At 37.2% G+C, this 23,437-nt stretch overlaps 1 protein-coding gene across 1 annotated transcript in view; it reads left to right on the forward strand.

Annotated features, from left to right (window-relative positions):
- LOC307152402 (adhesion G protein-coupled receptor E3-like) overlaps nt 1-23,437 on the forward strand; it is an 88,096-nt gene that overhangs the window by 25,083 nt on the left and 39,576 nt on the right. The window contains exons 3-6 of the mRNA XM_079860998.1: nt 17,194-17,229; nt 18,587-18,649; nt 18,793-19,009; nt 19,678-19,797. Coding sequence (XP_079717124.1) covers nt 18,814-19,009; nt 19,678-19,797 — 316 coding nt within the window. The 5' untranslated portion in view covers nt 17,194-17,229; nt 18,587-18,649; nt 18,793-18,813. The remainder of the gene's footprint in view (nt 1-17,193; nt 17,230-18,586; nt 18,650-18,792; nt 19,010-19,677; nt 19,798-23,437) is intronic.

Here is a 23,437-nt window from a genome sequence, read left to right on the forward strand (position 1 = left end):
GAGATTTACTTTTTCATTTGTTTTTCAAGGTTTCTGGGGCTTTTGGGTCCCTAAACGTGCTCGAAAACTCTTGAAACTTTGCACACAGGTCAGAACCCGCGGCCATCAGGGCGGGGCTGAATCTGGTAGCCGGGCGTGGCAGGGGGGCTCGACAGCGCCCCCTTGAACGGGGTTCTAAAACTTGGTCCATATATCAAACAAACTTGCATGAATTAATTTGAAACTCGGTACACATATAGATCTCATCGGGCCGAACAACTTTCGTGCTCTAAGTTTTACGCCAGCCCAACAGGAAGTCGGCTATTATGGGTTGTTTGGAAAACGCTTGCTGTGGAATGTGAAATACTCCTCCTAGAAAATTCACCGTGTCCCCTTCAAACTCGGTGTGCATGTAGTCAAGGCATTGAGGATGCTAAATTGCGGACGGATTTTTGATATCTCGAACGGTTTGGCTGTGGCGAGGAATCGAATTTATGGCGAGAAAAGAGAAACACGGAAGTGGAATAACTTCTGCATACATTAACTGATCTTGATGAAACTTCAGCAGTGTGTTCGTGGTAAGAGGCCGATCAGATGGATGTAGCTATTGTGAGTCAAAGTTATAGCGCCACCAACTGGCAGCAGGAAGTGTGTCACTTTCAACATGCTTTTGACAAAAGTGGGGGGGTTAGTTTTAACTACAGTAAAGAAAAAATAGTTTGTATATTGTTCTCATCAAGCTGGACAACTTTCTAATTTACATTCAATAGCTCTGGCCATCAGGAAGTCAGATATTTTGGTCTGAATGTGATTTTTTTTTGCTAAATCAGCCTCTGAATTTTTAGCCACTCCTCTTAAACTATTTATTTTATTCGTACCAAACTTTTTCAACATGATGAAACTACATTAAATATGCTAAATTGTGAATGGATAATAAATATCTTAAACGGTTTTGCTATGGCGAGGGATTAAATAATGTCCAAAAAGGAAACACTAAAAATCTTCTAAAAATGTAATTATATACCATTTATTTCTATATAAAAGAATACAAATATCACAACTAAACCCATTTTATTCTGTTTTTGCAATTCAAGAAGAATGAAAAAGTTAAAACAGGCTATTTAGTGCTATTTGGTTCAACAAAAAAGCAAACATATAGGGCTATACTGCCCTCTTGTGTCCAAAAGGACATCAAAATAGTATATAAAACTTTTAACCAGGTAGGCCAATATTGTATTTAAATATACATTTATTAGGTAGCCTATGTGTCTGAGGATATTTTCCCACCGGTTAATCGACGTGTGACACGAGTGGGTGCTTTTAAATCGCTAATATAATAGTGAAAGAAAAATAATGATAATGTTGCACACACAAATCACACACATGTGGGAAAGAATGAACAACACTAAACCGCCATTAGGTGTCGCCAGGCATCCATCTTAATAAGCGAGTCATTGATTCATTCGTTCAAACGATTCGTTCGAATGAGTCGATCATGATTAAGACAGATGTTTATGGATTGATCATTCAATCTTTGAGTCAACCGATTCGTTAAAAATGCTGAATCGTTCAGTTATGAGAAAACACGTGATAAGTGATGGTTCTGCCGTGATCTTTGTTTAACTATTTTCGCTGCTGAAACAGAACAAAAACAGTCAACATTGCATCTAAAATGTAAGTGACTTAATTGTAACTGTTTATTTGTATGAAATCTAGGGGTGGGAGAAAAAAATTATTCTTAGATGCATCGCGATGCGGACGTGGACGATTCTGAATCGATTCACAAATGTCAAAAAATCGATTCTCTAAAAAAATATTTTTCTAATAACGTAATATTGACGGAAGGCAAAAGGCGGAACTCTAAGCGGACGTGCGTGCAGTCTGTGGCGCGCACATAACAGAGAAGTTTCTTCTGCTCACCAAGGCTGCATATATTTGATTAAAAATACAAACAAAAACAGTAATATTGTAAAATATTATTCCAATTTAAAACAGCTGCTTTCTATTTTAATATATTTTAAACTTTTATTTATTCCTGTGATCAAAGCTGAGTTTTCAGCATCATTACTCCAGTCGTCACTGTCACATGATCCTTCAGAAATTATTCTAATATGATGATTGATACTCAAGAAACATTCATTATTATTTTAAATGTCGAAAACAGTTGTGTACAGTCTTTGATGAATAGAAAGTTCAAAAGAACAGCATTTATCTGAAATCTAAAGCTTTTGTAACGTTAAACACTACCGCTCAAAAGTTTTGGGTTAGTAATAATTAAAATTTTATTTTTGGGGTAAATAAATAAAATAAATCAGTACTTTTATTTATGAAGGATGAGTTAAACTGATCAACAGTTACAGTAAAGACATTTATAATGTTAAAAATATATATATTTGAAATATATGCTGTTCTTTTGAACTAACATTCATCAAAGCATTTTGAAAAAAAAAATCTGTACACAACTGTTTTCAACATTGAAAATAATAATGAATATTTATTGAGCATCAATCATCATATTAGTATGATTTCTGAAGGATCATGTGACACTGAAGACTGGAGTAATGATGCTGAAAACTCAACTTTGATCACAGAAATGAATTACTATGTAAAATATTTAAAAATTGAAAACAGCTGTTTTAAATTGGAATAATATTTCACAATATTACTGTTTTTGTTTGTATTTTTAATCAATAAATGCAGCCTTGGTGAGCAGAAGAGACTTCTCCTAAAAACATTAAAAATCTTACTGACCCCAAACTTTTGAACAATAATTTATATATATATATATATATATATACATATATATGTATGTGTGTGTGTGTATGTATGTGTATATATATATATATATATATATATATATATATATAAATATAGCTGCGAGCAGCGATGGAGGGCCCAAGCCGGCGGTACCGCCACCCCGGTGCCTTTAGGTAACTAAAGGCACCGGGGTTGCGGTGCCACCGGCTTGGGCCCGTAATCGCTGCTCGCAGCTATATTTAGGGCCCGAGCACCGATGGTGTGAGGACCCTCTTGGAATTGCTCTGTTTATTAGGGCCCGAGCACCGATGGTGTGAGGACCCTCTTGGAATTGCTCTGTTTATTATTATTATTATTATTCTTCTCCGCATTGAATTGCATTTTTGAGGGCCTAAACATGCGCGAAAACTCACGAAACTTTGCACACGCGTCAGAACTGGCGAAAATTTACATCTGATATAGGTTTCAGAATTGGACGGGGCAAAATGGCTCGATAGCGCCACCTATAAAAGTTCAACGGAGTGCGCCTCCTGCAACGTTCCACGTACGTGCACGAAATTCGGTACATACGTGTAATGACCTAATACCTACAAAAAAGTCTCTTGGAGCATAGCCCTAAACACAACAGGAAGTCAGCCATTTTGAACTTCCTCTCAGATTTTTGTGCAGTTTTTGCCATTTTCAGGCCTCGTACTTTAACGAACTCCTCCTACAGTTTTAATCTGATCATCTTCAAATTTGGTGAGTGTAATCTTAAGGCCTTTGCGACGTTAAATTGCGAAGATCTTGAGTTTTCGTCGAAGGGCGGGTCCTCGGCGGCCTTACAAATTTCGATGTTTCGCCATGAAACAGGAAGTTGCTGTAACTCAGGCATGGAATGTCCAATCTCCCCCAAACTTCACACGTTTGATAAGAGTTCTGTCCTGAACACATGGCCATGCTCATATTCAGTTATAGTCATAGCGCCACCTGCTGGCAACAGGAAGTGACATGTTTAACACTGTTATGGACTCCTAATAACATATAAAAAAGTGCCAGCAAGTGCGAAACATGCTAACAACATACTAGAAGCATGCTAAAACATGCTAGCAAACTCTTAGCTAAGTGCTAAAGCATGCTATTATTGCAATTAAATAGGAATTTGCTGTAACTCAGGCATGGAATGTCCAATCTGCCCCAAACTTCACACTTTTGATAAGCGTTCTGTCCTGAACACATCTACATGATAATATTCAGTTATAGTAATAGCGCCACCTACTGGCAACAGGAAGTGTCATGTTTAACACGTTGATGCCATTCTAGCAACATGTTAAAAATGCCATTGAGGTCTAAACATGCTAGAAACATGTTAAAACATGCTAGCAATACTTAGCTAAGTGCTAAAGCATGCTAATTCAATGAAACAGGATGTTGTTGTTACTCAAGAAGGCAATGTCCAATATGCGCCAAACTTCACACTTTTAATAAACGTTCTGTCCTGAACACATGACCATGCTCATATTCAGTTACAGTCATAGTGCCACCTGCTGGCAACAGGAAGTGACATGTTAAACACTGTTGTGGACATATAAAAACATATAAAAAAAGTGCCAGCAAGTGCTAAACATGCTAACAACATACTAGAAACATGCTAAAACATGCTAGCAAACACTTAGCTAAGTGCTAAAGCATGCTATTGCTGCAATTAAATAGGAATTTGCTGTAACACAGGCATGGAATGTCCAATCTGCCCCAAACTTCACACGTTTGATAAGAGTCATGGCCTGAACACATCTACATGAGAATATTCAGTTATAGTAATAGCGCCACCTGCTGTCAACAGGAAGTGACATGTTTAACACTGTTGTGGTCTCCTAATAACATATATAAAAGAGCCAGCAAGTGCTAAACAGGTTAGCAACATACTAGAAACATGCTAGCAAACACTTAGCTAAGTGATAAAGCATGCTATTACTGCAATTAAATAGGAATTTGCTGTAACTCAGGCATGGAACGTCCAATCTGCCCCAAACTTCACATGTTTGATAAGAATCATGGCCTGAACGCATGCCTATGCTCAAATTCAGTTATAGTAATAGCGCCACCTACTGGCAACAGGAAGTGACATGTTTAACACGTTGATGCCGTTCTAGCAACATGTTAAAAATGCCATTGAGTTCTAAACATGCTAGAAACATATTAAAACATGCTAGCAATACTTAGCTAAGTGCTAAAGCATGCTAATTCAATGAAACAGGACTTTGTTGTTACTCAAGAAGGCAATGTACAATCTACCCCAAACGTCACACGTTTGATAAGAGTTATCTCTTGAACACATGTCCATGCTCATATTTAGTTATAGTCATAGCGCCACCTGCTGGCAACAGGAAGTGACGTTTAACACTGTTCTTGACTCCTAATAACATATAAAAAAATGCCAGTAGGTGCTAAACATCCTACCAACATACTAGAGACATGCTAAAACATAATAGCAAACACTTAGCTAAGTGCTAAAGAATGATATTACTGCAATTAAATATGAATTTGCTGTAACTCAGGCATGGAATGTCCAATCTGCCCCAAACTTCACACTTTTGATAAGCGTTCTGTCCTGAACACATGACCATGCTTATATTCAGTTACAGTCATAGCGCCACCTGCTGGCAACAGGAAGTGACATGTTTAACACTGTTGTGGACTCCTAATAACATATAAAAAAGTGCCAGCAAGTGTTAAACATGCTAACAACATACTAGAAACATGCTAAAACATGCTAGCAAACTCTTAGCCAAGTGCTAAAGCATGCTATTATTGCAATTAAATAGGAATTTGCTGTAACTCAGGCATGGAATGTCCAATCTGCCCCAAACTTCACACTTTTGATAAGAGTCATGGCCTGAACACATCTACATGAGAATGTTCAGTTATAGTAATAGCGCCACCAACTGGCAACAGGAAGTGACATGTTTAACACGTTGATGCCGTTCTAGCAACATGTTAAAACATGCTAACAATGCTTAGCTAAGTTCTAAAGAATGCTAATTCAATGAAACATGACTTTGTTGTTACTCAAGAAGGCAATGTCCAATTTGCACCAAACTTCACATGTTTGATAAGAGTTCTGTCCTGAACACACATCCATGCTCATATTCAGTTATAGTCATAACGCCACCTACTGGCAACAGAAACTGACATGGTTAACACCGTAATGCAGTACTAACCACATAATTATTGTGTACTAAGCATGCTAGAAACAGACTGAACATGCTAGCAACACTTAGCTGAGTCATGAAGCATGCTATTATCACCATTATACAAAACATTTTGTAACTGACTTTGACATACTCTTACTATATATACCTCCTTAAATGTACATTTCCCAACCATGCTCTGCCTTCCTAAAGCCACCGAGTGTTGATGGCACGGGTGCGAGGGCCCTTTCATCGCTGCTTGCAGCTTTAATTATTATTATTCTTCTCCGCATTGAATTGCATTTTTGAGGGCCTAAACATGCGCGAAAACTCACGAAACTTTGCACACGCGTCAGAACTGGCGAAAATTTACATCTGATATAGGTTTCAGAATTGGACGGGGCAAAATGGCTCGATAGCGCCACCTATAAAAGTTCAACGGAGTGCGCCTCCTGCAACGTTCCACGTACGTGCACGAAATTCGGTACATACGTGTAATGACCTAATACCTACAAAAAAGTCTCTTGGAGCATAGCCCTAAACACAACAGGAAGTCAGCCATTTTGAACTTCCTCTCAGATTTTTGTGCAGTTTTTGCCATTTTCAGGCCTCGTACTTTAACGAACTCCTCCTACAGTTTTAATCTGATCATCTTCAAATTTGGTGAGTGTAATCTTAAGGCCTTTGCGACGTTAAATTGCGAAGATCTTGAGTTTTCGTCGAAGGGCGGGTCCTCGGCGGCCTTACAAATTTCGATGTTTCGCCATGAAACAGGAAGTTGCTGTAACTCAGGCATGGAATGTCCAATCTCCCCCAAACTTCACACGTTTGATAAGAGTTCTGTCCTGAACACATGGCCATGCTCATATTCAGTTATAGTCATAGCGCCACCTGCTGGCAACAGGAAGTGACATGTTTAACACTGTTATGGACTCCTAATAACATATAAAAAAGTGCCAGCAAGTGCGAAACATGCTAACAACATACTAGAAGCATGCTAAAACATGCTAGCAAACTCTTAGCTAAGTGCTAAAGCATGCTATTATTGCAATTAAATAGGAATTTGCTGTAACTCAGGCATGGAATGTCCAATCTGCCCCAAACTTCACACTTTTGATAAGCGTTCTGTCCTGAACACATCTACATGATAATATTCAGTTATAGTAATAGCGCCACCTACTGGCAACAGGAAGTGTCATGTTTAACACGTTGATGCCATTCTAGCAACATGTTAAAAATGCCATTGAGGTCTAAACATGCTAGAAACATGTTAAAACATGCTAGCAATACTTAGCTAAGTGCTAAAGCATGCTAATTCAATGAAACAGGATGTTGTTGTTACTCAAGAAGGCAATGTCCAATATGCGCCAAACTTCACACTTTTAATAAACGTTCTGTCCTGAACACATGACCATGCTCATATTCAGTTACAGTCATAGTGCCACCTGCTGGCAACAGGAAGTGACATGTTAAACACTGTTGTGGACATATAAAAACATATAAAAAAAGTGCCAGCAAGTGCTAAACATGCTAACAACATACTAGAAACATGCTAAAACATGCTAGCAAACACTTAGCTAAGTGCTAAAGCATGCTATTGCTGCAATTAAATAGGAATTTGCTGTAACACAGGCATGGAATGTCCAATCTGCCCCAAACTTCACACGTTTGATAAGAGTCATGGCCTGAACACATCTACATGAGAATATTCAGTTATAGTAATAGCGCCACCTGCTGTCAACAGGAAGTGACATGTTTAACACTGTTGTGGTCTCCTAATAACATATATAAAAGAGCCAGCAAGTGCTAAACAGGTTAGCAACATACTAGAAACATGCTAGCAAACACTTAGCTAAGTGATAAAGCATGCTATTACTGCAATTAAATAGGAATTTGCTGTAACTCAGGCATGGAACGTCCAATCTGCCCCAAACTTCACATGTTTGATAAGAATCATGGCCTGAACGCATGCCTATGCTCAAATTCAGTTATAGTAATAGCGCCACCTACTGGCAACAGGAAGTGACATGTTTAACACGTTGATGCCGTTCTAGCAACATGTTAAAAATGCCATTGAGTTCTAAACATGCTAGAAACATATTAAAACATGCTAGCAATACTTAGCTAAGTGCTAAAGCATGCTAATTCAATGAAACAGGACTTTGTTGTTACTCAAGAAGGCAATGTACAATCTACCCCAAACGTCACACGTTTGATAAGAGTTATCTCTTGAACACATGTCCATGCTCATATTTAGTTATAGTCATAGCGCCACCTGCTGGCAACAGGAAGTGACGTTTAACACTGTTCTTGACTCCTAATAACATATAAAAAAATGCCAGTAGGTGCTAAACATCCTACCAACATACTAGAGACATGCTAAAACATAATAGCAAACACTTAGCTAAGTGCTAAAGAATGATATTACTGCAATTAAATATGAATTTGCTGTAACTCAGGCATGGAATGTCCAATCTGCCCCAAACTTCACACTTTTGATAAGCGTTCTGTCCTGAACACATGACCATGCTTATATTCAGTTACAGTCATAGCGCCACCTGCTGGCAACAGGAAGTGACATGTTTAACACTGTTGTGGACTCCTAATAACATATAAAAAAGTGCCAGCAAGTGTTAAACATGCTAACAACATACTAGAAACATGCTAAAACATGCTAGCAAACTCTTAGCCAAGTGCTAAAGCATGCTATTATTGCAATTAAATAGGAATTTGCTGTAACTCAGGCATGGAATGTCCAATCTGCCCCAAACTTCACACTTTTGATAAGAGTCATGGCCTGAACACATCTACATGAGAATGTTCAGTTATAGTAATAGCGCCACCAACTGGCAACAGGAAGTGACATGTTTAACACGTTGATGCCGTTCTAGCAACATGTTAAAACATGCTAACAATGCTTAGCTAAGTTCTAAAGAATGCTAATTCAATGAAACATGACTTTGTTGTTACTCAAGAAGGCAATGTCCAATTTGCACCAAACTTCACATGTTTGATAAGAGTTCTGTCCTGAACACACATCCATGCTCATATTCAGTTATAGTCATAACGCCACCTACTGGCAACAGAAACTGACATGGTTAACACAGTAATGCAGTACTAACCACATAATTATTGTGTACTAAGCATGCTAGAAACAGACTGAACATGCTAGCAACACTTAGCTGAGTCATGAAGCATGCTATTATCACCATTATACAAAACATTTTGTAACTGACTTTGACATACTCTTACTATATATACCTCCTTAAATGTACATTTCCCAACCATGCTCTGCCTTCCTAAAGCCACCGAGTGTTGATGGCACGGGTGCGAGGGCCCTTTCATCGCTGCTTGCAGCTTTAATTATTATTATTCTTCTTCTTCTTCTCCGCATTTAATTGCATTTTTGAGGGCCTAAACATGCTCGAAAACTCACGAAACTTTGCACACGCGTCAGAACTGGCGAAAATTTACATCTGATATAGGTTTCAGAATTGGACGGGGCAAAATGGCTCGATAGCGCCACCTATAAAAGTTCAACGGAGTGCGCCTCCCGCAACGTTCCACGTACGTGCACGAAATTCGGTACATACATGTAATGACCTAATACCTACAAAAAAGTCTCTTGGAGCATAGCCCTAAACACAACAGGAAGTCAGCCATTTTGGACTTCCTCTCAGATTTTTGTGCAGTTTTTGCCATTTTCAGGCCTCGTACTTTAACGAACTCCTCCTACAGTTTTAATCTGATCATCTTCAAATTTGGTGAGTGTAATCTTAAGGCCTTTGCGACGTTAAATTGCGAAGATCTTGAGTTTTCGTCAAAGGGCGGGTCCTCGGCGGCCTGACAAATTTCGATGTTTCGCCATGAAACAGGAAGTTGCTGTAACTCAGGCATGGAATGTCCAATCTGCCCCAAACTTCACACTTTTGATAAGCGTTCTGTCCTGAACACATGACCATGCTCATATTCAGTTACAGTCATAGCGCCACCTGCTGGCAACAGGAAGTGACATGTTTAACACTGATATGGACTCCTAATAACATATAAAAAAGTGCCAGCAAGTGCTAAACATGCTAACAACATAATAGAAGCATGCTAAAACATGCTAGCAAACTCTTAGCTAAGTGCTAAAGCATGCTATTATTGCAATTAAATAGGAATTTGCTGTAACTCAGGCATGGAATGTCCAATCTGCCCCAAACTTCACACTTTTGATAAGCGTTCTGTCCTGAACACATCTACATGAGAAAATTCAGTTATAGTAATAGCGCCACCTACTGGTAACAGGAAGTGACATGTTTAACACTCTTGTGGTCTCCTAATAACATATAAAAAAGAGCCAACAAGTGCTAAACAGGTTAGCAACATACTAGAAACATGCTAGCAAACACTTAGCTAAGTGCTAAAGCATGCTATTACTGCAATTAAATAGGAATTTGCTGTAACTCAGGCATGTAATGTCCAATCTGCCCCAAACTTCACACATTTGATAAGAATCATGGCCTGAACACATGTCTATGCTCAAATTCAGTTATAGTAATAGCACCACCTACTGGCAACAGGAAGTGACATGTTTAACACTTTGATGCCGTTCTAGCAACATGTTAAAAATGCCATTGAGTTCTATACATGCTAGAAACATGTTAAAACATGCTAGCAGTACTTAGCTAAGTGCTAAACCATGCTAATTCAATGAAACAGGACTTTGTTGTTACTCAAGAAGGCAATGTACAATCTACCCCAAACTTCACACGTTTGATAAGAGTTATCTCTTGAACACATGTCCATGCTCATATTTAGTTATAGTCATAGCGCCACCTGCTGGCAACAGGAAGTGACGTTTAACACTGTTCTTGACTCCTAATAACATATAAAAAAATGCAAGTAGGTGCTAAACATCCTACCAACATACTAGAGACTTGCTAAAACATACTAGCAAACACTTAGCTAAGTGCTAAAGAATGATATTACTGCAATTAAATATGAATTTGCTGTAACTCAGGCAAGGAATGTCCAATCTGCCCCAAACTTCACACTTTTGATAAGCGTTCTGTCCTGAACACATGATCATGCTTACAGTCATAGCGCCACCTGCTGGCAGCAGGAAGTGACATGTTTAACACTGTTATGGACTCCTAATAACATATAAAAAAGTGCCAGCAAGTGCTAAACATGCTAACAACATACTAGAAACATGCTAAAACATGCTAGCAAACTCTTAGCTAAGTGCTAAAGCATGCTATTATTGCAATTAAATAGGAATTTGCTGTAATTCAGGCATGGAATGTCCAATCTGCCCCAAACTTCACACATTTGATAAGAATCATGGCCTGAACACATGTCTATGCTCAAATTCAGTTATAGTAATAGCGCCACCTACTGGCAACAGGAAGTGACATGTTTAACACTTTTATGCCGTTCTAGCAACATGTTAAAAATGCCATTGAGTTCTAAACATGCTAGAAACATGTTAAAACATGGTAACAATGCTTAGCTAAGTGCTAAAGAATGTTAATTCAATGAAACATGACTTTGTTGTTACTCAAGAAGGCAATGTCCAATTTGCACCAAACTTCACACGTTTGATAAGAGTTCTGTCCTGAACACACATCCATGCTCATATTCAGTTATAGCCATAACGCCACCTACTGGCAACAGAAACTGACATGGTTAACACCGTAATGCAGTACTAACCACATAATTATTGTGTACTAAGCATGCTAGAAACAGACTAAACATGATAGCAACACTTAGCTGAGTCATGAAGCATGCTATTATCACCATTATACAAAACATTTTGTAACTGACTTTGACATACTCTTACTATATATACCTCCTTAAATGTACATTTCCCAACCATGCTCTGTCTTCCTAAAGCCACCGAGTGTTGATGGCACGGGTGCGAGGGCCCTTTCATCGCTGCTTGCAGCTTTAATTATTTAATTATTTTTGACAAAACATACTATATTTAACATATGAGCAAAAATTGGCAAACAAAAGCTTATTTGAGGTGGCAGATATTTTACAGTAAAAATGTATAATCTATCCAAAACTAATCAATGAAATGTTGTCTTTCATATGTCTGTAACATAGTAACTTTCGTTTTTATTATAAGAAATATAAATGTTAATTTGCAGTTTAATACGTTGCTTATACAAATACATTTTATTTCAACATATTTCACTCGATTTTTACTCAGTAACCTATAGCAATACAGTTTGCTAAAAGCGAAACATTCACAGACAGAAACGATTCAAATTTAAACCGTCTTTTGCCAGTTGTGGTAAACAGCGCGCATCTCTGCCGTTCATTCATTCATTCATTCATGCACAGATATGCGCCGCACTTGAGAATGAAAAAAAAACGTACTACATTATTCCATAGCCTCGGATCTGTTGCTCCTCGTACTGCTGAGATAAATTTTCCATTATAGTATTATTCCTCACAGCGCTGCGAGACTGTGTAAACAAGTACAATGATCTGATGTGTTTTCTCGAGCTGATATCTTCATCCTTCTGTAAAATCAGTCATTGTACATGCTGGGGCAAATGATGTAATGGATAGGCAGTCAGCAAAACTGTACCAAGATTTTGAGAACCTCTGTTTTAAAGCTGACTCCCTAGGTAAACAACTCATGATATCAGGTCCCATTCCATTGCCCTCTAGGGGATGTGAGTTTTTTAGCCGTCTTTTTGGATTGCACATATGGTTAAAAAAAAATTGTATTGCTGCTGGTTTTAATTTCATTGGAAATTTTGATTATTTTTGGACTAGACATGATCTGTTTGTAAGAAATGGCCTTCATCCAAATAGAGAAGGAGTCAAACAATTGACTTTTATCCTTTTAAATTACATGGCCTTTGGTATACATTGACAGTCTTTCCAGCTAGACACTCTCCCTGTGCTCTCAGATACTTTGCAATCTATAAGTTATGAATGTCCTGCTGGAAACGAAAACAAAAATGAAAATCTTTTCTGTCTCTGTCCATCCACTCAGTTTGTGCCATCTAATGCTAGTGTCCCAAATTGGCCTATCCCAGTAATAATAAGTGATAGGAGAAATCGATTATATCCAGCCTATGGGGTAAATCTGGCAAATCTTCACAGAGTAACTAAACAAACTCAGGTTTCTAAAGCAAATCATATCACCATAGTGAAATTTGCTCTTTTACATATCAGATCTTTACTTAATAAGTCCTTTTTAATTAATGATCTCATTTGTGCATATAACCTTGATTTCTTATTTCTAACCGAAACTTGGTTACCCCCAATTTCCACCAGATGCGTAACGGCTGCGTAACGGCTCCGCTGCGTGACAGCTCCGTGTTCCGTCGTCCGTCAATACCCACCAGGTCCAGATTTGTGGCGGAACGGCTGCGTCCATGACTGACAGCTGAAGTCACGAGGACCCACGAGATCTCGCTAATTCACGTATGATCGCGCGATATATAGTTTCTATAAACAGAACGTTATGAGGAATGGCATATTATGACGTTTTCAAGGTGTAGTGTGGGGAAATATGATCCGCCATGATCACGGTGTATTTTATTTAGAAAATTAACCGGATCTTTTATTTTGTTTTGTTTTGTTCTGTTTTTTTGCTCGACTTCCTGTCCTGCGCATTCTGCCCTGTAGTGCTGCGTAGCTCTCCGGCATCCGGCAAAAATAGAAGCTCTGCGTATCTGCTCCGGAGGGCTGCGGATCGCCGGAGTCGGAACGCAGCTGTACCGCATTCAGTGGAAATACACTCATTGACTTTAATGGAAACCTATTGACTCCGCCGCCGTGCCGGAGCCGTAACGCAGCCGGTGGAAATTGGGGGTTAGACTTAGCGAATAATGTGTCTACCCTTATTGAATCAGCCCCCCCCCCCTAATTATAATTTTCTAAGTGCCATTCGTTCTAACAAAAAAGGAGGTGGAATAGCCACAATTTTTAATTCATCTTTTGAATGCAAACATTTATCTTTTTGCGAGTTTGTCTCTTTTGAGTATTTAAGTAGAATTATTAAGGGTTCTCCTCAAATTCTGTTACTGATCATCTACAGACCACCAAAGCATTCCCCTAGAGTTTTTCTTGATGAACTAGGTGAACTGTTTTCTTTTATTTGTTTAGAGTTTGACTGTGTTTTGATATCTGGGGATTTCAATTTGCACGTTGACAATCCAGATAGCAACTATGTCAGTGAACTACTTCCACTGCTTAACACATTTAACCTAACTCAAAAATTCAATTTCTTACCATAGTTATGCTGATGATACACAAATGTATTTACCTCCAATGCCTAATGACTATACCCCCATTGAAACTCTCTGTCAGTGCATTGAATAAATAGACATTTGGATGTCACAGAACTTTCTCCAGCTTAATAAAAATAAAAATAAGGTTATCGTTTTTGGAAGAAATGAGGAAAGATGTAAAATCTCTACCCTGCTAGAAACAAAGGGTTTAGTAGCAAAGGAAGTGGTAAGAAGCCTTGGTGTCCTAATAGATAATAATCTAAATTTTAATAATCACATAAAAACAATCACAAAATCAGCATATTTTCATTAAAAGATTCATGTCTAAGGAGGATCTTGAAAAGATCATACATGCTTTTATTTCTAGTAGGATTGATTATTGTAAAGTGCTTTTAACAGGACTGCCTAAAAAGAATTACTCCAATCTTAAAGTCCTTACACTGGCTACCAATTAGATATAGGATTAATTTTAAGGCACTCTTATTAGTTTTTAAGTCAATAAAGGGGATGGGACCTAAATATCTTTGTGATATGTTTCAACAGTATACTCAACTAAGACCCCTTAGATCACAACATAAACAGCTTCTACTAAAACCTATTGTCAAAAGGGGAATCTGCTTTTAACTATTTTGGCGTTCATCTCTGGAACCAGCTTCCAGAAAACATTAAAAACGCTCCAACTATCACAATTTTTAAAACTAGATTAAAGACCAAGCTTTTTTCAGATGCTTTTTACAGTTAATGTGTGAATAAATAAATAAATGTATTTATCTGTTGGTGTCTTATATATTGTAAAATTGTATGTAGTTTTATATTGTTATTTAAATTTTTACATTTTTGTGTGAAGCGCATTGCATTGCTGCTGTGTATGAAATGCGCTATATAAATTTGCCTTGCCTTGCCTTTACATTTTTTGATGCGGGTGTGTAAATGCGTTTTGCACCATATTCACTGCAGCAACTGTAGCAAAAATGTGAGCGTACAAGTTTCTTATTTAGTGATTTGTAGAATAAGATTGGTCCGCCTGCAGTGAAGAATTTGAGAAGGTGTAACTGTTGTGTTGTGTTTGTGGAAGAGGAAAAAAAAGTCTACAAGTTTGCAACTCTTAAAACATTTCTCTCTGTGACTTCAACTTCACTGATACACATGTGTGACTATTCTCTACAACTACAGATTTCACTGTCACAGGCGCTCAGTTGATTTACACCAAAAATACCTTCATACTATGGTCATAGCAGTGTGAGGACGGACGACAGCGCCAGCCTAACAGTCTGGTGCCGGAAGTGGGTGCGGCAAGGCATTGCGCTACTTCAGTTTTTTGGAACATTTTAAAGTTTAAAACAACGTTATTATAAAGACTTTGTTTTAAACGATTTAATTGAAAAGATTTAATTAAAATTGATTAACAATATTATAAATTGAACAAAGCTTAAAACAAAAAAATAAATAATAAAATGAAAACAAAGCTTGAGAGTTTGAAATTTTTATTTAATTGAAAATAATTTTAAATAGTCAACCAACATAGACCATACACAATAATATGATGGACTGAAAACACACAAACAATTTTTTTCCTCTGAAATATAAAAATAAATCACACACTAGCTGTTTTCTAATTAAATAAAAATACAAAATACTCCTGTAAAAATCATCTTGTCTGCTTCTATAAATGGTGTAAGCTACGTGGTAAATTCAACCGGAGAACTTATTTTGTATTTAAGTTCCATTTCTTAAATGTCTTTTTAAAAGTATGGAGAAATTTTATGAGATTCAATGTTATGTCATTTTTGTTCTTTATTAGAAGTTATCCATTACTCCAGTCTAACAGATTAAAGATATATGTTTGTATATATATATATATATATATATATATATATGTATATATATATATATATATATATATATATATATATATATATATATATATATATATATGATGAAAACACTGAAAAAAGTGAAACATCAGTGTAATTCATTCAAAATATATATTTACATTGGTCCAATGTAAAATTGTGTTTTTCAGTTTATACCTTGTTTTCACTTTGCCTCAAAGTAAGTGTTACGCCCTCTATCACTGAAAAAAATTATACTTTGGATTAACTTAAAAAAAAAAATGTAATTTGTTACAGCTATTTTTCTTAGATTTTCTCCAATTGTATTTATGATTTAGTTAAAACCATAAATTTTGATTTAATGTCAAACCAAAATTTATTTTTTTTACTCAAGATTGTTAAAGTTAATGAGATAATTAAGTGATTAATTTAGTGATGATTGAGCATTATTGAAGACACCTGATGTTAACAAGCAGAATCACTGAAGGAGAAAATCACAAATTGTAAGTTACCATTATGGTGATAAGGCTAAAAAACACGCAAATCACGCAATTTGGCCAAAATTCTTCATACTGTGCTAGTAAATATATTTACATTTTATTTATTTGCATTTTTAAATTTATTAACATTCTACTTTTTTTTTTCCAGCTGTTACTGACATCATCAGCACCGATACAACAGCCACACCACAGACGACCTCAGCTGGTAATGTGTGTGTGTGTGTGTGTGTGTGTGTGTGTGTGTGTGTGTGTAAAAGAGTGTGTGAAATGTGAATTTGCAGATCATTGCAGAACATTAAATTAATGTCTGCACACAAGCTACTGTATTAAGTAAAATGGAGATATATTTAGATTGTATGTCCATATATAAAAATAATAATAATTATTCCACAGGCAACGTTTCTTCATTCCCACATTTTTGGTCGCATCCATCATTTGATTTTTTATTTTATTTTATTTTATTTTATTCTGACTGCTGCTAATCTATTAATCTTGTTTAGCACAGTGATTTATTACTGATAGTTTTATAGCATGAGTTCTGCTCCTAATGGAGAAACAACTTAACAGTTTAAAGTGAGACACTGACTTTCACTCGATCTGGACTAAGATCAAAATGAATAAAATACAACATAAATGGATAGGACTTTTCTAAAGTTCTGTCTGACTCAGATGTATTTTATTATTGTCTTCATGCTGATTTCTGTCATTGCAGATATAAATATAACGCTGGAGGAAGGATGCACCGTAAGTTGAGTTTCTGAAATTGAAGTGTTATATTTTAACAATATAAGTGCATGGTCTAAAAGGGTCGTCTCTATTCTCTTAATGAGTAATGGGTGTGTTTTGGGCGTAACGTGCAACAACCCAATCAGAGTCTCATCTACCATTTCCTTTTAAAGTCAGTTGCGCTCGCGTCATGGCGGATTCGCTATTTACATGACGCAATTTGGAGGCGTAAAGACCGAATGCTTCTCCAGAGAGGAAACGGATCTGCTCATGTGCGAGGTTAAATCGCAAGAACACCATCTACGGGACAAGCCGGATTCCACGTTATCTTTACGTACACAATATTAATCCTTTTACATTGTCATTCTTTTGTTTTTTAATATTTGGCTAGTTTGTTGAATGCTGCGCATCCCTGTGTGTGTAATAAGCAGAGTGTACGTGTGTTGTGGACGTGCCTATAGGCTCATATTAGTAACGTGCTCTTTAAATAACAAAAAATAAATAAATACTGTGCTATTGACTTTAGGCCAGGTTTCAGTTGGTCGCGTCTATTTCAGTTCCTCGAAATAGAAACGCATCATCAATGCGCCAGAACACACCTCGTTTTCAGACCAGAAGCCCATGGCCGCACAAATGGGCACAAATGCATTTGCTATCTAAACAACGTGGCGCAGGACGTGAAAATGAAAACTGCGTTACAGCAGCCAGACAAAATGTAATTTTTAAAAGTCACAAGCCAAAAAAAAGCAAACACTGATCACCATGTGACACCACTGTGATGTCACTGTGATAGTGTAGAGAAACAGGAAGTAGAATCTCCCCCCAGTGACCGATATATGAACCGCCTCAACATTTTGAATTCACAATGAGCTCATATATTACTGACACTGTGAGCATCACCGTATGAGAATGGTGTGATGTCACTGTGATCATGCGTTGACTGGGTTATTATTGGGTTTCATCTGAGCTTTGAGGAGCAAGTATTTTTATGCACAAAAAAGAGCCACGGGCTTCCATTTTTATTACTGATGTTTTGAGCCAGTTTTTCAGGAAGTGGCGATTTTGTTCTCTTGAACACATGGAATGGAAATGGTGATATTTTATGCAATATTAATTTTTCTTGCTCAATTCGTAACTGGAAATGGTTAATTAGTTCAAAGTGTAGTGCAATAAAATGTGAATTGTAGATATCTGTTATGTAAAATATGAATGTGCTGTTCTACTTATTGTTGCTAGATTTGTGTTGTGTGTCTGTACTAACATCACTGAACCTTCACAGTGACACTTCAGTGCAGTAACAATACATGTTTGGCTCTCTGTTAATATTGAAAAACATGATCAAAATTAACAGCCTACCGCTTTCACAATTGTGATTTCAGGACTGTTTCCAAAATCTTCTTGAGAAGATCGAGAACATCACATCTCAAGTGCTCTCTAAGACTGTAAGTCTTCAAGAGAAAAATAATCAAATAATCAAACATTTGTCAGTTATATACTGTAGATAATATATGATTGACAAAACAGTGCTGTCTTATTTGCTCTGTTGACATTTACTGTGACACTGTTTGTCTGATCAATAAATTAGACTGTGACCAACATTTTGACTATGGCCTTCAACGCTTCAGGGAAGATTTTAGAGTCATCTTCATCATCATCATCATCATCATCATCATCATCAGTCAGCCCAGCTGAACTAGCCTCCTTTGGAAACCGTATCTTAAAAACCAGTGAGAAACTCATCTCTACATTGGTGAAGCCGACGGACACGAGTGACAGTGTCAGTTTTGCTCTTGCTGTTGTAGGTGAGTGGAGAAAATGTTATTATTGATGATGAAACTGAGATTAAATATGATATCAGGGAGTTTATATAGTCTAGAGAGCAGCGGTGGATCACGGGTGTCAGACGGTGAGGATGATAAATGCAGCTACAGTAACTATATAATTGTGAAGAATTACAAATCTTTTAGACAGTGTTTTCTGCTCTTTTTGTGTCTTTTGTTGTTGATGTCAAAGGTCAGTATTTTGGTTCAAAGTCATTCATCATTTGGTAGAAGCTCATCACAGCAGACAGATTCCAGATGGACAGGTCGTGTCCTGATAAACACTCATCCTGAAAAAACATGAAAAATGTTTGATTTTAAGGACATTTCGGACATTTGGATTTGGAAGCTAAACCAGTTGGGAACTGAAGCACTTGTACAGTACTTGACTATACAGTGTACTGTAAGATCTAACATTTGACCTCAAGATGACCTTACAGTTAATAGTGATTAATTTAATCTGTTAACTGAATAAATGTAAATATAAGTAAACCTGAAGGGTTCATCAGAAATGAAAACCCAACAATAGTGAATATTCATTTTATTTGTTTACCTTTTGTGCAAATTCAATGGAATTGGACTTTCATAAAAATAATAATAATTGTAAATAAATGAATATATCACATAACAGCTTGTTTGTTTTTAATCAGAGGTTGAAGTCTTCATGGTTGGACCCAGTGTCACCTTAGATAAAATCCCTCGACTTGACACAGCACATTCTTCTGTGGACATTGATCTCATTGGGATCGCCAAGAACAACAATGAAACAAGTATGTGAGATCTTTCTGTAGGTTTGAAACATATTAGAAAGAGTTATTATACCATTCCCACATAGCAACATTGTGTCGGCCCAAATCCGGCCCACATCTGGCACACATGGAAAGATGATCTGGCCCACATGCAGCATGGAATGACGGCCCTTGGGCAACTCACTCCTATTTGCCAGATCTGGGCCACAAGCAGGCCATAGCAATGCCACATGTCAGCCAAGAGCAAAGAAATAAACCAGAACTGGACCTTATCTGAGCCACAACATCTGTGTGTATTAAATATGGAGTCATCTCAGCCTTAATAAGTCTGTTAACAAGCAGAATCACTGAAGGAAAGAAGAGAACAGAAAAAGAGACGAGCAGAAACACAAAAACTACAACTGACTTCAGCCACAGCCTCAGATGAAATCAACTGAAGAGAAAAGAAGACATTAAATCTGTGAAGATCTCAGCAGAGGAGGATTAAACAACTCCACAAACAGCATTACCAGCTTCACTTATTACTAACCAGACTGACTTTATTTCTGTCAGACGTCTACAGAAGTTTTTATTGAGAATTACCAGAGGTTTAACTCTAATGTGTTTAATTTGAAATCACCATAAAAATGATTAGTGTTTCCATTAGTTGGGCTCTTAACTCTTAATATATCTTTTGTCTTTTTTGGCTGCTGTGACAGTGTGTTTGTCAAACACATTTACAGCAGCAATGAAAGCTAAAGTGAAATGAGATCAGGTGATGATGGTGTAACAAATACGACTCTGGGTAAATGTGAATTAGCTCAAGGATATAGGGAATTTTGGAAATATTAATAATTATAACTCATGGTCATAATAATTCAGAAATCGCATGTACATTTATTTTATCAATTGTGTCGAGATTACCTTGTTCTGTAACTGGTTTGGTCATCAGTCATTCGTCCAGCGAATAAATGTGAGATTATCACAGTTAAGAAGGGTTATCCCTTTACAAACTCCAAGAAAGTTTTATCTTCTGGCCACGAACATCAAACTTTCTGAGTTTATGAATTAAGAACTACTCAATGTAGTCTACAATATCGAGCTTTGTAGCTTAGATCTTTTAGTTTCATTGACTTATAAGGTGGGTTTTCAAACACAGAGACAGTGAAAAGTATTAATGAATTTTAATAAATGTAAGACTAGAGATTATATGGGCTACGAATATAAACGTACGTAAAAATGCAAACAATAAACACAAACAAACATTTAACCAAACAATAACATACGTGATCAGAATAAAATGAAATGAAAGAAAGAAAGAAAGAAATAGAGAGAAGGGAAAAGCTAGTAATTATTACATACAGAAACCTAAGTTCACGAGACACCTGGAACAGCTTTTATCAGATAAATATACTTGCGAGTTTGTCTTCTGTTCGGGTGATGCTGAGAGGCAGGAAAGCGCGGACGGTGTCCTGTTTCTGCTGCGTCTTCCGGTGTCGCGGGAAGTTTAAAAAGGCTCACTGAATGTAACGTTACCGAGAAAGTTCAGATTCATCTCCCGGGCAGGGAGAGGTTGCAAATCTTGGTTGCAAAGGACGCAGCTACGACTCGAACATGTGTTCGTTCGATAGAGAAGGCCAGGGCCTCCTTCAGATGTTCCTTGGAGAAGCGCTGCGCCAGGGAGAAGAGGAAGGTCAGAGCGAGAGGAGGAGAGCAGAGAGAGAGGAAACTGAAGGTTTGGACTTTAACAGTGTCCCATGTGCCGTCACCTTCTTCGTGGAGGACCAATCATCTGTCGAGATTTTTCTAGCGGGAAGAGCCCTTTGTTCGTCTGGAACGGTCTCCTGGCTCGAGTTACAGTGACGATTGACTTAAGCCTTTCAGTTCCAGAAATATGAATTGTGTAAACAATGTATATTATTGCATTCTGCTATTGGAATTCGACTCTGTTAGATTGAGAGAATTACAGAGATATCAAACGCATCACATGAAGGTTGTAAAAATGCGAAGTTAAAGGAGATATGCAGAATTACACACATTTAAAGTTTTGATTACCACATGACAAAATCGTAGACACCCCAATATGACATGGTCATAACCAGGGGCGTCACTAGGCCCTTTTTAGGGGGGCTTCAGCCCCCCTAAACTTCTGCCCAGCCCCCCAGCCCCCCTTCTGCGGATTTCCACAGAATGCGATATTCACAATATTGAATCAAAATCGGAATCAAATCACAAGAATGGAATTGAAATCTTGAAATTTTTGTCAAGCAATAATAAAAACTGTAAAAATGTTAAAATTCTATTTAGTTACCAAATGTTATGACAATCACAATTACACTTATTGTGATGCAATATTTGTTTTTACATACCCCCCATATGACAAGGTCGGTGAGGATGGGAAAAATCTGACGCATAGCTTCAGTGTTAAAACTGATAAAATAATTTTCTGTGGACTGTGGTTCTATATGTGCTAGTAATCATTTTGAAAAATACTATCTCGCAGCAACATGGAAAAAAAGAACTATGAACTAGTTCATTTTTGGAACTGTGAACTTAGTTCAAAATTTTGAGTATATGAACTATGAACTGAACTAACTCATTTTAAAATTTGTGAACTGAACTTTGAACTAGTTCATGTAGAAAGTGAACTTTCCCAACACTGGATAAATTATGCAGCTGGATTGGTAATTATTTTGTTTAATTCTAAATATTTGCTTTTATTTTTTGCTGTTGTTTTGTTGTGACATTTTGTAGCTTTTCAGTGATGTTCTGAACTTATCTGTTTATCTAAAAAAAATGGATTATCACCATTTTTGAGATTATTGTGCTGACTGTTGATATGTGTGTGTCACTTAAGATTAAGATTTCATACTCATGTCTGTTAAAGTCTTCTAACTGACTGTTATAATGTTGCTGGATCTCAGTAACACAGGGTTTGTCATGTGAATATATTAAGGGTACAACACAATTGTTAGATTCAAAAGACATCAGTGAATCAGTCTATTTCATGATGCTTATAAAACCATCAACAGGTAACCATCATCACCTGATTAGTGATGGCCGGTTCGTGAACGAATCGTTCTTTTGAACCGGTTCTTTTTAGTGAACTGGTCGAACCAGTACACTAAATCGGACTGAATCGTTCGAAACAGTTCGCGTCTTGCGTCAGCGCTGATCCACAAGTTAAATTACTCACTTTCGGACATGCCTGAGTCCTGACAGTCCCTTCGACTCAAAATAAACCAAAATCCCGGAGTAGGCATATTACTCCAGTAAATCCAACAGTTCACTGAACTTAGACATGTTGTGCTGAGAGAAGTGATGAGCACGAGCAGTTGATACTGAGCATGCGCGCACTACCGAACGTACAGGTACAGCGGTTCTCGGATCACCAGTACAGAACCGAGAACTGTTTCTTTCGGACGCGTTCGATACAGAGAACCGATGAGCTGATGAGCTGAGCATGCGTGCGATTTTTTCAGAGGGACGAAATGCATGTTTCTTAAGTATTTTATTGAACATCAATAAGTGTAACAAAATAAAACATGTTAGAAACATGTTTATGACATCTACTGCCTTTTCACTGTATTATTTTAAAGATTGGAAACAATGAATGAAACTAAAATAAAACGAAACATTTATTATTATACTAAAACATTATTTTCAGGAACAGATAATTTAA

Source organism: Squalius cephalus (genome assembly GCF_949319135.1).
Source record: "Squalius cephalus genome assembly, chromosome: 2".
Taxonomy (NCBI): Eukaryota; Metazoa; Chordata; class Actinopteri; order Cypriniformes; family Leuciscidae; genus Squalius; species Squalius cephalus.